This window comes from Oncorhynchus nerka, linkage group LG9a (assembly GCF_034236695.1).
Source record: "Oncorhynchus nerka isolate Pitt River linkage group LG9a, Oner_Uvic_2.0, whole genome shotgun sequence".
NCBI classification, from domain to species: Eukaryota; Metazoa; Chordata; class Actinopteri; order Salmoniformes; family Salmonidae; genus Oncorhynchus; species Oncorhynchus nerka.
Window position 1 is genome coordinate 35,541,985 of NC_088404.1, and position 14,306 is coordinate 35,556,290.

The 14,306-nt window shown below is 42.4% G+C and overlaps 1 protein-coding gene and 1 long non-coding RNA gene across 3 annotated transcripts in view; one reads left to right on the forward strand and one right to left on the reverse strand.

Annotated features, from left to right (window-relative positions):
• The first annotated feature begins 238 nt into the window (after positions 1–238).
• LOC115134747 (uncharacterized) lies at positions 239–1,536 on the forward strand. Its single transcript, XR_003864369.2, has 2 exons — positions 239–1,081; positions 1,305–1,536. It is a non-coding gene; the product is annotated as an uncharacterized LOC115134747 (long non-coding RNA).
• Positions 1,537–3,336: 1,800 nt separating this feature from the next.
• LOC115134225 (semaphorin-4B) overlaps positions 3,337–14,306 on the reverse strand; it is a 90,681-nt gene continuing 79,711 nt past the window's right edge. For both annotated transcript variants that reach the window (XM_029667979.2, XM_065022539.1), the window contains 7 exons: positions 13,714–13,895; positions 11,210–11,360; positions 10,431–10,641; positions 10,206–10,321; positions 9,750–9,907; positions 9,317–9,408; positions 3,337–9,029 (listed from right to left, as the gene is read on the reverse strand). In XM_029667979.2, coding sequence (XP_029523839.2) covers positions 8,254–9,029; positions 9,317–9,408; positions 9,750–9,907; positions 10,206–10,321; positions 10,431–10,641; positions 11,210–11,360; positions 13,714–13,895 — 1,686 coding nt within the window. In that variant the 3' untranslated portion in view covers positions 3,337–8,253. The remainder of the gene's footprint in view (positions 9,030–9,316; positions 9,409–9,749; positions 9,908–10,205; positions 10,322–10,430; positions 10,642–11,209; positions 11,361–13,713; positions 13,896–14,306) is intronic.

Consider the following 14,306-nt stretch of genomic DNA (forward strand, 5'->3'; position numbering starts at 1 on the left):
CCCATTGAGCACGTCTGGGACCTGTTGTATCGGAGGGTGAGGGCTGGGGCCATTCCCCCCCAGAAATGTCCGGGAACTCGCAGGTGCCTTGGTGGAAGAGTGGGGTAACATTTCACAGCAAGAACTATAATAGTAAGGCAGAACAGTTGAAACTGGAGCAGCAGCATGGCCAGGTGGACTGGGGACAGCAAGGAGTCAGGTAGTCCTGGGGCATGGTCCTAGGGCTCAGGTCCTCCGAGAGAGAGAAAGAAAGAGAGAAGGAGAGAATTAGAGAACGCACACTTAGATTCACACAGAACACCGAATCTATTTATCTATTGTCCTTTCAGGTGTGGACTGCACTCTTTATCAAGAATACTTGCCTGCCTACCATTGTTGCACTGTGTGCAGACGGTAATTAACTCCACCCGACCATGTGATATCCCTAGCCATACCACAGTTCCATACCTTCACTATTGTGACAGAAACACCTCTACTAAAAAAGACAGAACTAAAATATTAGCTTATTTGTTTTACATGACAATGCAAGAATTAGGCTCACATAAAGTCTGAACATGTTCCTTGCTGTTCTTCACATACGTTTTTATAAGAGTCTGGTGGAATGCATCAGCAAACACTGTTCTCCACCTTAATGTGACTAATGTGTTGACAGAGGACACAGTCACTAACCACGTTTCCATCCACAGTTTTTATGTGAGTAAAGTCATACCATATATAAGAAATCAAGATGGCTGTGATGGAAACTTTTTTATAAATGCTGACAGATTATTTGTTTGTTCGACATGGTGGGATCTTTCTGAGTCAGTCAAATTAATTATGCGATAAATGACTGTGGAAATGGTTTTATGCTCCAACATTGATATAATAACCATTATAACAAAGTAAACTTGGAGTCACGCGAATGTAACAGGGTTGGTTATGTTTCCACTTGCCTCTAAAGGAAGGTGTATTCAATGTTCAAGCATTCTTCTTGGTTGGTTCAACTCTGATGACAATAAGGCGTGTTGTGATTGGCGTCGCATGCAGATAGAGGGAGATGCTGAACGTCAGTTCTCCCTAGTATGAAAATGTGATGCAAGGGGTAGGTCACGTTCTGAATACCGTTTTCTATTTTCTAATTTACAAAGCGTACAAATTTGCTGTACATTACTAATTTATACATGTGTGGGTATATGGTACCTGTTAGAGATTGAGGGGCTTTCTGGGATGTGCTTATGATTGCTGTAAATAAGTGTGTTAGCTAGCATACACCTATGTAATGGTCACGTAAGCCCACTACTAACACAGTTGTTTTCATGCTACAGATTTGACCATCGACAGCCATCAACATCGTTAAGCCCTGCACAACTAACGTGCTGTTTCCTATTTAACAACCAGATATTTACATATGTTATATTTGGATTGTATTTTGTTCACCCAGTATGAAGATGTGATGCAAGGAATTTTACCATCGACAGCCATCAACAATGTTAAGCTCTGCACAAATAAAGTGCTTTTTCCTATTTAACAACATAAATAAATAATGCTCAACTGGAACCACTGGCTGGGGTGATTTATTTGGACAAAACACAACACAAGGAGAGTACGATTTACATCTGTTACACTATGACATGTTGTGCGGTCCTCCCACTATGACTAGTCGGGTAAGCGTGCACTTAATTAGGCTACAGATGAAATACGTTTTGATGAACTTCACAGGGTGGTGAAAGTCAGGGTGCAACTTTCACATGTCCAGCCCCACATTCTGAAATTGCAATCTTGCCCCCACCCCACCCCACCCCACCCAGTTTTTTTCATTGGAATGTGATTCAAAACGAGGCAACGGTGTGCATTAGGACTATGCGGACGCCTCCGATCGGTCGGGTAGGCTGTTTGTAGTGTTTATCCGACTGGATACATTTGTTATTTTTATGTCCCCCCCCACCTCTAAAACCAAAGTCTTTGTCCATAATAATCTCATCATGTAGGCCAGGGATGAGCAACTCCAGTCCTTGGAGACCAGAGTGGTGTCACACCCCCCCCATCCCTAGCAAACACAGCTGATTCAGCTAATTGCATTCTAACCTGAAGATTATGATTAGTTTATTATTGGAGTCAGGTGTGTTAGCCGAGGCTGGGGGCAAAAGTGTGACACCAATATGGCCCCTGAGGACTGGAGTTTCCCGTCCCTGAAGTAATCTATACCCGCACTGTATCTGCAAGCTGTTGGCAAGAGCAGGCTTTCCCAAACTCGGTCCTGGGGACGGTCCATCCTGGGTGCACGTTTGGGTTTTTGCCCTAGCACTACACAGCTGATTCAAATGATGAGTTGATTATTTGAATCACGCACAGCTTTTTATCCACAAGTCAATTTGATGGAAACATCTCAGGTGGGAAAATGCGCATGTGGTTTTATGTGAATTGTAGAGTATTCCCATGAAAATCTATTGCCAATTAGCTAGTGATCCATTTTACAGTACAATAATTCCTCAGAAAGCTGTCAATTATATTGTGGCCACATGTTGGTAATGTAACAGCAGAATCCGGCAAGTCTGAAACACCAAGATCTGGATCCATTTAGCAAAGACTGACCCTTAATATTATAGAATTTGATTGATGGGTGCTTGCTTTACAAACAAGTGCTTAAAGGCCCAGTGCAGTAAAACACATGACGTTCCTATGTTTTATATGGGTGTACAAAACATTATGAACCCCTTCCTAATATTGAGTTGAACTGCCTTTTGCCCTCAGAACAGCCTCAATTCGTCAGGACATGGACTCTACAAGGTACATTTGCTCCCGTCTGGTGTTTGTGGCACGGTATGGCCTGAAGCAATAAGTTATGTATTTAAAGGGCAGTGGCCATGCTGACAGCGTTCCCCAACCTACAAACTAACCCCTCCCCATTTTTTTAACTGGTCATTCAGTACAGCACCATTTCCATTCAATTGAATGTTCCAGAACGTAAACACATACTGAATGCAGTAAATTATTTAATAGACCAATTAGAAAGAGTTCCAAAACTCTCTGCCAATAACAGCTAGTTTTACGTTTTCCCCTACCCAGTCAGACCACTCACAGACAGTCCTACATAGCTGAATTCTTGCATGAGAAATTGCTATTTAATAAGAAGCTATTTTTGATTATTTTTGGCAATTTTAATTGAAAACAATGACAGTAAGGTACTTAATTGTTACTCAGAAATGATTTGATATTGAGATAAAAAAAAATAAAAAATTGCACCTTTAAGACCAATGTGACAAACACCATTTATGTCCTAGATTCTTATTCTTTCTATATTGAGGTAATTCTATGTGGTATTATAACCTGAGTTCATGAACCATATAGGAAACATAATGTAACCATTTATCTTTATTTGAAAAATTAAAATAAGGTGCTTTTATGTACAGAACAACAAAAACAACAAACAGTAGTGATGTATAATACAAAAAATACAGTTCACAACAGCTTTTTACATTGGCAGCTCAATTTACAAAACACTTTTACATACAAACTTACAAGACATTTTGACACGAGTCAGAGAAACCTGGTGCACTGTCACAAATAGAAGGCTTGACAAGTGGTTCTTCAAGTGACAAGAGGTGCCTTACTGCAACTCAGTAGAAGCTAATAACGACAGTCTCAAAAACCTTAAGCAAGTATATATCAATTTGGAAAGGTGATCAAACGAAAGAGATTTAAATGCTGCATGTCTGAACCTAGTATGCTAGATATTTAGGTTGATTTTGCTAATGTATTATTGTTTAGATTTTAGACAACACCCACTTTACTCAACAGATCCAAACTGCCATTTCTAAACTTTTGCAATGTTTGTAACAAAATACAAATCATACATTTTAAATGTTTCAGTTGTAAATGTATACACACCTTTCAAAAGTTTGGGGTCAAATAGAAATGTCCTGTTTTTGAAAGAAAAGCACGTTTTTTGTCCATTAAAATAACATCAAATTGATCCGAAATACAGTGAAGACATTCTTAATGTTGTAAATGACTATTGTAGCTGGAAACGGCCGATAAAAAAAGAAAAGAAAAGGAATATAAACATAGGCGTACAGCGGCCCATTATCAGAAACCATCACTTCTGTGTTCCAATGGCACGTAGCCTTCATTTCTCAGAACAAGAATAGACTGACGAGTTTCAGAAGAAAGGTCTTTGTTTCTGGCCATTTTGAGCCTGTAATCGAACCCACAAATGTTGATGCTCTAGATACTCAACTAGTCTACAGAAGGACAGTTTCATTGCTTCTTTAACAGTTTGCAGCTGTGCTAACATAATTGCAAAAGGGTTTTCTAATGATCAATTAACGTTTTCAAATGATAAAGTTGGATTAGCTAACACATATCGTGCCATTGGAACACAGGAGTGATGGCTGCTGAGAATGGGCCTCTGTACGCCTATGTAGATAGGCATTTACAACATTAACAATGTCTACACAGTATCAATTTGATGTTATTTTAATGAACTTTTTAAAAAACTTTTCTTTCACAAACAAGAGCATTTCTAAGTGACCCCAAACTTTTGAATGGTAGTGAATATATTTTTTTATTTTACATTTATTTAACTAGGCAAGTCAGTTAAGAACAAATTCTTATTTACAATGACGGCCTAACCCGGCAAAACTCGGACGACGCTGGGCCAATTGTGAGCCGCCCTATGGGACTCCCAATCACAGCCGGATGTGATACAGCCTGGAATCGAACCAGGGACTGTAGTGACGCCTCTTGCACTGAGATGCAGTGACTTAGACCACTGCGCCACTCAGGAGCATTTAAAGACAGCGTTGATTTTTTAAAATGTATAGTCAAAAACAATGGTTTGCAATAGTGTCAACCCAGAAATACGAAGTGATTGAGGTTAAAGCCATTCTAAAATAATGATTTGTACAGATACTGATCCTAATTTAAAGGCAGTCACTCAGTGTTTTAATAGTATTGTTGGGTATGCCCAGTACAGTTCTACAGTCTATTCTGTCGTACCTATCATGCAGGTGATGCTGCTGCTACCTGGTTGTCCATGTGAATGAGTAATGTCACAAGGTCATGAGTACACATTTTAGAACCCCAAGAGGCACAACTCTTGATTCCTGAATTTAGCTTGAAGGCATGAAAAAAAATCCATTGAATATGTAATACATCATTCTCAACGAAAAAAAACATCCGTGTTCCAAACTAAGGCTTTCCAACATCCTGTGCAAAAACAACGCATTTTGAGTCAAGATTTTTGCTGGTTCTGCACTTTGACCGCAATGATACAACTTTCACTAGTCCACTCAACTACAATACAAATGTACATTATATACACTCAGCCACCACAGCAGTCCATTAGCAGTATGCTTTTTTCACAGCTACTTTGTCAAAAATTGTAAGGCCCTTGTACAAATGTCAAACTTAAATAAGACAACATTGTTTTACTTACAATTATTCCGAAACAATTTCTATCACTACATTCCACAACGCAATGTTGCAAGAGTTTACCATAATTTTGCACTGACATAGCTACATCTTTGGAATATGAAATCTATATTCTTAAATTGTGCCTTTAGAATTATTGTTTCCAATCTTGAACAGCTGAAAACGTATATCTGTTATTAGGTAATGCCTCAATGAAAGCCCTTGCTTTTGGATGATTATTTATGCAGGTTCCATCCTTTCACAATATCTGTTCATTTTTATTTTAAAAGACATTCCTCCATTGACTGGTCCATAACTGCTGTGAAAGCCTTGGCTCCATATTAGTAAAACCCAGTTTACAGTCATTAGTGTCATGATAACCAGAGGTGATGTTGGTAACTATGGCAGCTTTCATATACACTGAATGGCTACGTTATGAATGGTTTGATACATACTGTTTGATACATGCTGAATCGGTCAGGCCCATTAAACATAAAACATTGATTTGACATGACAGTTGTGTTGGAAAGGATGAAAACAGAATACACATTTTAAAAAGGTTATTTTTGGCACAACATAAATGAACACAGAGCATGGTTTCCTCTGGGTGTGTGAGTCACATTCATCAACACCAAGAGCTCCATACTCCACTGGCTGACTCTGTTGTGTTGCCACACTCTACATGTGGTTCTTCAACCTCTGCTGTCTACTAGCCTCTGAATCACAGGGCCAGGAAAGAGTTATCTAAGTAAAGTGGTGAACAGGTTTTTACACAGTCTCAGCCCACATTAACTTGGTGTCTGAAGTGACTGAATTTGGATCGAAGGAATCAGTTTCTGACTGACAAACTGAACTAGTCAGCATTTTATACCGGGATCTCAGCCTAGCTACAGCAACTCCAGGCCTAGTGATAAGCTCTCTCTCATCCCATTCCGCTATGCCACAGAAAGGGCTCAATCTTTTGCATACTAAATTATATGTGGGTATAATGCCTCTGATTCTCAATAATCAAGATTGTGTGGACACCTATGCGCCTGCACAGTCTCAAGATGAGATTCTCTTTTGGTGTGACCTTGCACCCCACTTCACATTGTGTGCTTTGCATAATCTGTTGGCTCCATAATGAATCATATGTTAATACCTGGTCTCGGGTCTTCCCCAATGTCAGGGGTACGCTTCAACCCTGTGAATGTCAATCGTACACATAACTTACATGCTGACCAAACCGGACACACGCACGTTGATTTTGTTCACCCACACCAGAAGCGATCAGGACACGCAGGTTGAAATATCAAAACAAACTCTGAACCAATTATATTACATTTGGGGACAGGTCGAAAAGCATGAAACATTTGTGTCAATTTAACTAGCTAGCTTGCTGTTGCTAGCTAATTTGTCCTGGGATATAAACATTAGTTTGTTATTTTAGATGAAATGCACAATGTCCTCTACTCCAACAATTAATCCACAGATAAAACGGTAAACTGAATTCCTTTCTCGTCATCTCTCCTCCTTTCTCAGGCTTCTTCTTCTTATTTTGGATTTAATATGGCGGTTGACAACCAACTTTACAGTGCATTACTACAACCTACCGGAGTGTAGACCTAAGTTAATCTTTCAATCACCCACGTGGGTATATGCTCCTAAAAACCTATGAGGAGATGGCATGTGGGCATATGCTTCTAAAAACCAATGAGGAGATGGGAGAGGCTGGACTTGCAGCGAGTTGAGGTGTCACAAATAGAACCAATTTCTATTTTACCGCCTGGCCAAGCAGACGCTCGCTGATACGAGCGAGCAGTGTGGGTGCAATGATTGAATAACATATGTGTAAATCTATTTTGCAACGCTCGCACACGCGACGTGTCCGGTCTGGTCAGCATGTTAGGCACCATATCCTTCAATACCTTTGGATGTACAAACCCCATCTGTGCTACTCTCCATTTGGGGGGATAGTGTTGCTTTCTCTCTTTACTCCTTCACAAGACATGTTAGTCATTCAAGTCTTGACTTAATCTCTAAGCTCCTGATGGAGCAGGGCAGAGAACCTCGACAACAACACCTCTCCAGTATTATGTTATTCTGTTGCGTGCTCTTTTTTCCACACCTCATGCCAGGTGGTCCCTACCTCTTTCATTCCTTCCTCATTGGTTCCTTTCCATGTCTCTCTGGGATGGTCAGCCCTCTCTTGACCAGTGGATTCCATTCTAATGTCTGCCTCGTTATGCTGCACTAAGGTCATCCACAGTTTAAACTGCTTTGAATTAATAGCTGATAGACTGCTGTTATAACTAAGTCATCAGTGAAAGGCCTATTGATCTACTTACTATAGTGTTTGAATTAGAGGTTGTTTGTTATTCTACTATCATTCTCAGTGTAGGGCTAAGCGCACACTAATTGTGGATGTAGATGGGAGCGTTAAGGGTCAGCTCTAGAGTATCTCCCTACTTTCAATGCAATGCCACCAGAACATTTGGACGGACTGAGTGGCAATGCATAAAAACAACATGACTGAATCATATAAAAACTGTTACAGAAGGACAAAATCAGCTGTATGTGTCCTATGTCCACCATAACCATCATTCCACAGCTTCAATAGTCTGAAGGCAATCTGTATCACCTTCCTCTTCATTGTGCTTCAGGTGCACTAGAGAAAGAGGAGTGACAACAAGGAAATGAGAACTGACCACAGGGACAAAATGAAAAAGACAAAAGTGCAAAAGCAGTGTAATGAAATGTCCCTCTTCAGTGTTCCTTCCTTCTATGTTTTTATTTTACTGTAAGTCCCCCTTTTCTTATGGCTAATAGTTAATCACTCCACATTAGGGTTTTATCTCCTGCTCAAGTTGATCAAAGCTGTCCTCACACAATGGAATCTTTGATCTCTGAGCCCAGTCTCACCCGAGGCCGCGGGCAGATGGGCGAGATCTCTACAGTGCTCTCCTTCAAGTTCAGAGGCCTCTTTTCTGACTCGGAGAAGCTCTTGCTGTTGTCTGGTGATGAGCACTCATGTGGCGGTGTGTTGCAGATGTAGTTGTCATTGAGGGTCTGGTAACCCTTGTGGTCTGACACAGAGGCTGGCACTGTGCTGTTGCCATTCAGAGGCAAGTTCTCTGCCGGATTCCCCACTAGCCTGGGTTTCTTCTGCTGCATGTTGGGGCACTCGCCTTCCTTCAGCATGGACTTCATGCGGTCGTGGTTCCTGTAGACCGCAAATAGGGAGAAGACCACCAGGGAGAAGCCCAGCAGGGCACACACTATGATGAGCTCGTTCCAGTAGGTCTTGGTGTTGATCTGTGGGGAGCGGGTCTCTCCAGGTAGGATGATTGGCTCCTCCTGTTGTACCAGAGGGGTGCGTGAGCGGCCAATGAGGGTGGTGCTCTCCTGCCTGGCCTCTCCCCTAACACAGTAGTTGGCCAGGAGTTGCCTGAAGCCCTCCTCCACTGACCAGCATTCATAGGTCTCCTGTCTGTCAGCCTGGGCCACCACCACTAGACCTCCCTCAGGACTGGGGTACAGGAAGTGACCTGCACCCTCACTGTACTCCCACTTCCTCTCAGCCAGGTTGGAGCGCAGCTTACAGGGCAGCACTTTGAACATGTTGGCTGGGATCATTATCACCTGGCATGAAGACATCCCTGCGGACAACAAGAGAAAGGGCTTTATTATTTTTCATTTGTGAAAGCAAGTCCATCTCAGGTAGATTAAACAAACTGCATTATTATATCAGTATGGTAGCTGAGCAGGACTGCGATGAGAACGAACACATTAAATAAGCTTGGAATTGATAATCATGGTAGGGAACATTGGAATAAAATGTTATTCGAAATGTAAATGCAGCAGTTCCATAGTAGAGCACAGTGGTACAGTTTAGAGCTGAGATGATTTAATCCAGCAGGAACGGATGGAATGGTACAGTACTTACGTGTGGGTGGGGGTTTAGCAAAGCGAGGGCTGGGCTGTGTCTTGTTGCAGATAACGGATGTGTCTGCCTCGTCCACGTCCTGCTGCCAGTGGCTGAGAACACAGACACAATGGTAGATCAGACAAATGGGTGTCTCAGAACCACTCAGAACCTCTAACTGACAATCTACACATAGCAGGTCTTTACAGACTACAGCATGTACTGTAAGCAGACAGCATGGAGCATTTTCCTGTAGTCACTTTTTCTTTGGTGTGCTCTAATGTCCCGAAAAGTTATCAGTCATTATGAGGGCTTAGCATCTAACTAGTTTATACCATTATCTGGCATCATGCTAATACAAGGCTAGTATCTCTTTGATGAGCAACACCTACATGTCCATGAGTGGACCATAGAAATGTAATGTATGGAGGCAGGTGGTCTGGGGGAAACATACTTTTCTAGTCCACCCAGCCTGACATTCAGACACTGCCGCCCTTCCCAGGCACAGTAAGGGTCTCTGGACAGGACACACTCTCCACAGCTCTGGTAGTTGGAGCAGTTAGCCACCGGGACCTCCACCAGGCCAGAATAGGAGGACACAAACAGCAGGCCCTGTAGAGGAGAGACCACCAGACAGTCAGTCAGGGGCCAGGGAGGAATAGGTATCTGGGTCACATATTAGCAGACATTTACCTCTCTCTAAAACAATGTCAACACTGTACCCTTGACGATTCCCCTGAGAGGAAGTTGCATGCAATTATCTCAATGAACGTGAGCTGAGCTACCCTTTAGGTTCCGGCTCTCTTCACGGCTTATGAGACCCCTAAACTGCCAGTGCTGACATTTAGTGAGCTCATCATTACTCCCACTATGCTCCATAAATAAACTGATTTCTTTCTCAGTACTGTACCTTTTCAGAGTCCAGTTCAATGTGCTGTACAGGCTGGGGTTCAGTGAAAAGCATCATCTCTTCAATGATGTGCATCTTGTTGTTGACATTAATGGCTTTGTGGAGTCTTCCATCATCTGCCAGAGACATATGATAGAGCAGTGGATGGTTAGTGTCTGCTATAGCTCTGCCTCTCATACAGAAGAGGAAAAGTTCTGTCGGCTGAGGCGGTTTACAGTACAGTACCTGTTCCAATGAAGAGCACATTGTAGTGTTTGTTGATGGCCTGGACCCGGTGGACAGCTATCTGGGTGTAGCGGACGCTGCGTTTCAGCAGGAGGGGCTGGCTGCGGATCACACTGTCCATCAGGAAGTGGTCCTTGACGAAGTTTAGTACCTTGTCAGGCATATGCAGAGAGGAGGAGATGCCCTGGTCCCGGGCTGCATTAGTGATGCACTGTGGAGAGAACACAGGGAGTCTCATAAGCACACACTGGGCAACAATACACACTACACAAGCTTACTACTACCCCCTGCCTATCCTCATAAATATGTGTTTGTATCCCTCAGTTGATGATTTGATGTGTCCGTGATAAGTCTGCCAGGAAATTAAAGTAGCCGTAGCAGTGGCAGCTTTGATAACATCAGGCCTTCTGGGAAGAAGGCTGCTAGTGACAGCAGAGAGACAGATAGCTGGTTAATCACTGATGTTCAGTCCAGATTGCTGATGTGTCTGAGAGGCAGGCTAGAACACATCCAATCTGCAAACACGTGGTTGGCCTACTACAGGTTACTTAAACCAGTGGTTCCCAACCAGGGGTACTAGGACATACTTAGCCTATCCACAGGGGATACTTGAGTAGACTCATGAGACCATAGGCCTACTGGTAAAATACACATGAGAGGGTAATTCAGGGGTACTCCAGGCAGAGCAAAATTCAGTTGGTGGTACAGTAACCGAAAAAGGTTGGGAACCACTGACTTATACTGTGTAAGCCGCCCAGCAGAGGGCAGTGGTAACTCACCGCTCCAGGCCGTGGATCAAGGACAGGGTGGTTGTAGGTGTACCACTGCTGGGTCTCCCGGTTGACCTCACGGTAACGGCCGCTGAAGGCCCTCTCCACCTGGTCCATGGTGAAGGCACACACTGCTGAGCTGCCAGAGGCCCCTTTATACCTGGGAAAACACCACACAGCAGTGAGGCTACAGCATGTTCCTCTTTCCTAAAATCATCCTATTCTTTACTCTGACAGTAGTGCTGAACTAATACAGTGCCTTGCAAAAGTATTCATCCCCCTTGGCGTTTTTCCTATTTTGTTGCATTACAACTTGTAATTAAATTGAGTATATATACACCTGTTCTGAAAGGCCCCAGAGTCTGCAACACCACTAAGCAAGGGTCACCAACAAGCAAGCGGCACCATGAAGACCAAGGAGCTCTCCAAACAGGTCAGGGACAAAGTTGTGGAGAAGTACAGATCAGGGTTGGGTTATACAAAAATATCTTAAACTTTTAACATCCCACGGAGCACCATTAAATCCATTATAAAAAATGGAAAGAATATGGCACCACAACAAACCTGCCAAGATAGGGCCGCCCACCAAAACTCATGGACCAGGCAAGGAGGGCATTAATCAGAGGCAACAAAGAGACCAAAGATAACCCTGAAGGAGCTGCAAAGCTCGACAGCGGAGATTGGAGTATCTGTCCATAGGACCACTTTAAGCCGTACACTCCACAGAGCTGGGCTTTACGAAAGAGTGGCCAGAAAAAAGCCATTGCTTAAAGAAAAAAATAAGCAAACACATTTGGTGTTTGCCAAAAGGCATGTGGGAGACTCCCCAAACATATGGAAGAAGGTACTCTGGTCAGATGAGACTAAAATGTAGCTTTTTGGCCATCAAGGAAAATGCTATGTCTGGTGCAAACCCAACACCTCCCATCACCCAGAGAACATCATCGACACAGTGAAGCATGGTGGTGGCAGCATCATGCTGTGGGGATGTTTTTCATGATGGCGCTAAATACAGGGAAATTCTTGAGAGAAACCTGTTTGTCTTCCAGAGATTTGAGACTGTTCACTTTCCAGCAGAACAATGACCCTAAGCATACTGCTAAAGAAAAACTTGAATGGTTTAATGGGAAACATTTAAATATCTTGGAATTGCCTAATCAATGTCCAGAACTCCATCCAATTGAGAATCTGTGTTATGACTTAATAAATCTTTTTTTCCCCAATTTTCGCTTAAAATGACATACCCAAATCTAACTGTCTGTAGCTCAGGCCCTGAAGCATGGATATGCATATTCTTGGTACCATTTGAAAGGAAACACTTTAAAGTTTGTGTGAATTGAATGTAGGAGAATATAACATAATATATCTGGTAGAAGAAAATACAAAGAAAAAAACAACTGTTTTTTTTTCTACCACCATCTTTGAAATGCAACAGAAAGGTCCCAGTTCTAGCCATCACTCTAGTTGTAATTATGACGGTGTCCACAAGATGGCAGCAGTGTATGTCCAATTTTTCAGACGGATAACTTGAAGTATGAGCGAACTACATGATATTTAGTATGAAGTCACCCAGGTACATTTGGGCAAATCGTGAAGGAGACATTTGCATTCATATTACATTTTTCTACAAGAACATTGTCAAATCTCTATACTTGGACTTTGATTTAGCTTTCCAGTAATAGTAGCCATATTAAGTTCAACATTTGCAAAACAACTAGTTTTCATAACTTCATAACTGAATATTCTTATAATTTGTCCAACAGGAAAACGCATGCTGTAGCACAAGGTTAGTAGCTACATTTTATGACAGATACAGGGATTTCGGATACTCCCGGAAAGTCCAGCTCATTTGCTATCTATCTAGATTTGTATTTTTAATTCCAGGTTGTAAGGCAACAAAAATGCCAAGTGGGGTGAATACTTTCGCAAGCCACTGTATGCAGCACTTGATCAATAACGTCTCAAATACACCATAGACGACCAGAAGGAATGGAAATGTGGCTGTTTGGCCATGACTGGGTCAATAATAATGTGCTATAAACTGACAGTGAGCTGTTGTTGTATGGAGAAATGTTTAATATTATTATTATTATTATTATTTTTTTATCTGTTATTTTACCAGGTAAGTTGACTGAGAAGACGTTCTCATTTGCAGCAATGACCTGGGGAATAGTTACAGGGGAGAGGGGGGGGATGAATGAGCCAATTGTAAACTGGGGATTATTAGGTGACCGTGATGGTTTGAGGGCCAGATTGGGAATTTAGCCAGGACACCGGGGTTAACACCCCTACTCTTACGATAAGTGCCATGGGATCTTTAATGACCTCAGAGAGTCAGGACACCCGTTTAACGTCCCATCCGAAAGACGGCACCCTACACAGGGCAGTGTCCCCAATCACTGCCCTGGGGTAGTGGAGATGAGTGAATGATCAACTCAGACACATAAGCTTTCATTATCCAAATCAATGGGTTTATACACTCTTGCATGCTCTATAAGTGATAATGTCCTCACCACTGTGAAGTAAAGACCCCGTAGAACACAGTGTTCTTCCAGTCTTCTGGGCTGGGTGTCAACACAAACATGTCCTGGATGATGTTGAAGGGGAAGCCATCATCAGGCAGTGAACACAGGAGCTGGGCTTTAAGGAAGGTGGTCCATTTCTTCTGCAGCACCCTCTCTCCTCCTTTGTCACCCTGTAATACAAGCAGAGCTCTGTTACATGGACCCGCAGTCATAGTAACCCAGTGTCCAGTAGAGGGCACATGTATGTGTAAACTGTAAAAGTAGTGGAAATGGTGAGAATGCATTATAATCCCTACTGCAATAAACACGCGTCTGAATGATATCATGGCAACCAATTTCCCTAAAATTATTCTACCCCCATGTTTTTTACCCCCAAACTAAACAAACAATGTAAACAAACAACGCACTGTTTGAATGTACTTAAATGAGAAACAATAATCCTATAGTGAAACCACCAGACTGAGTACAACAGATTGTGGACATAATACACATCCGCCCAGGGTCAATAGAATTCTAGGTCAAGAAAACAATATAAGACATCAAAACTGGATGAGAACACTGGGGGCACTGGGGAAGCCAAA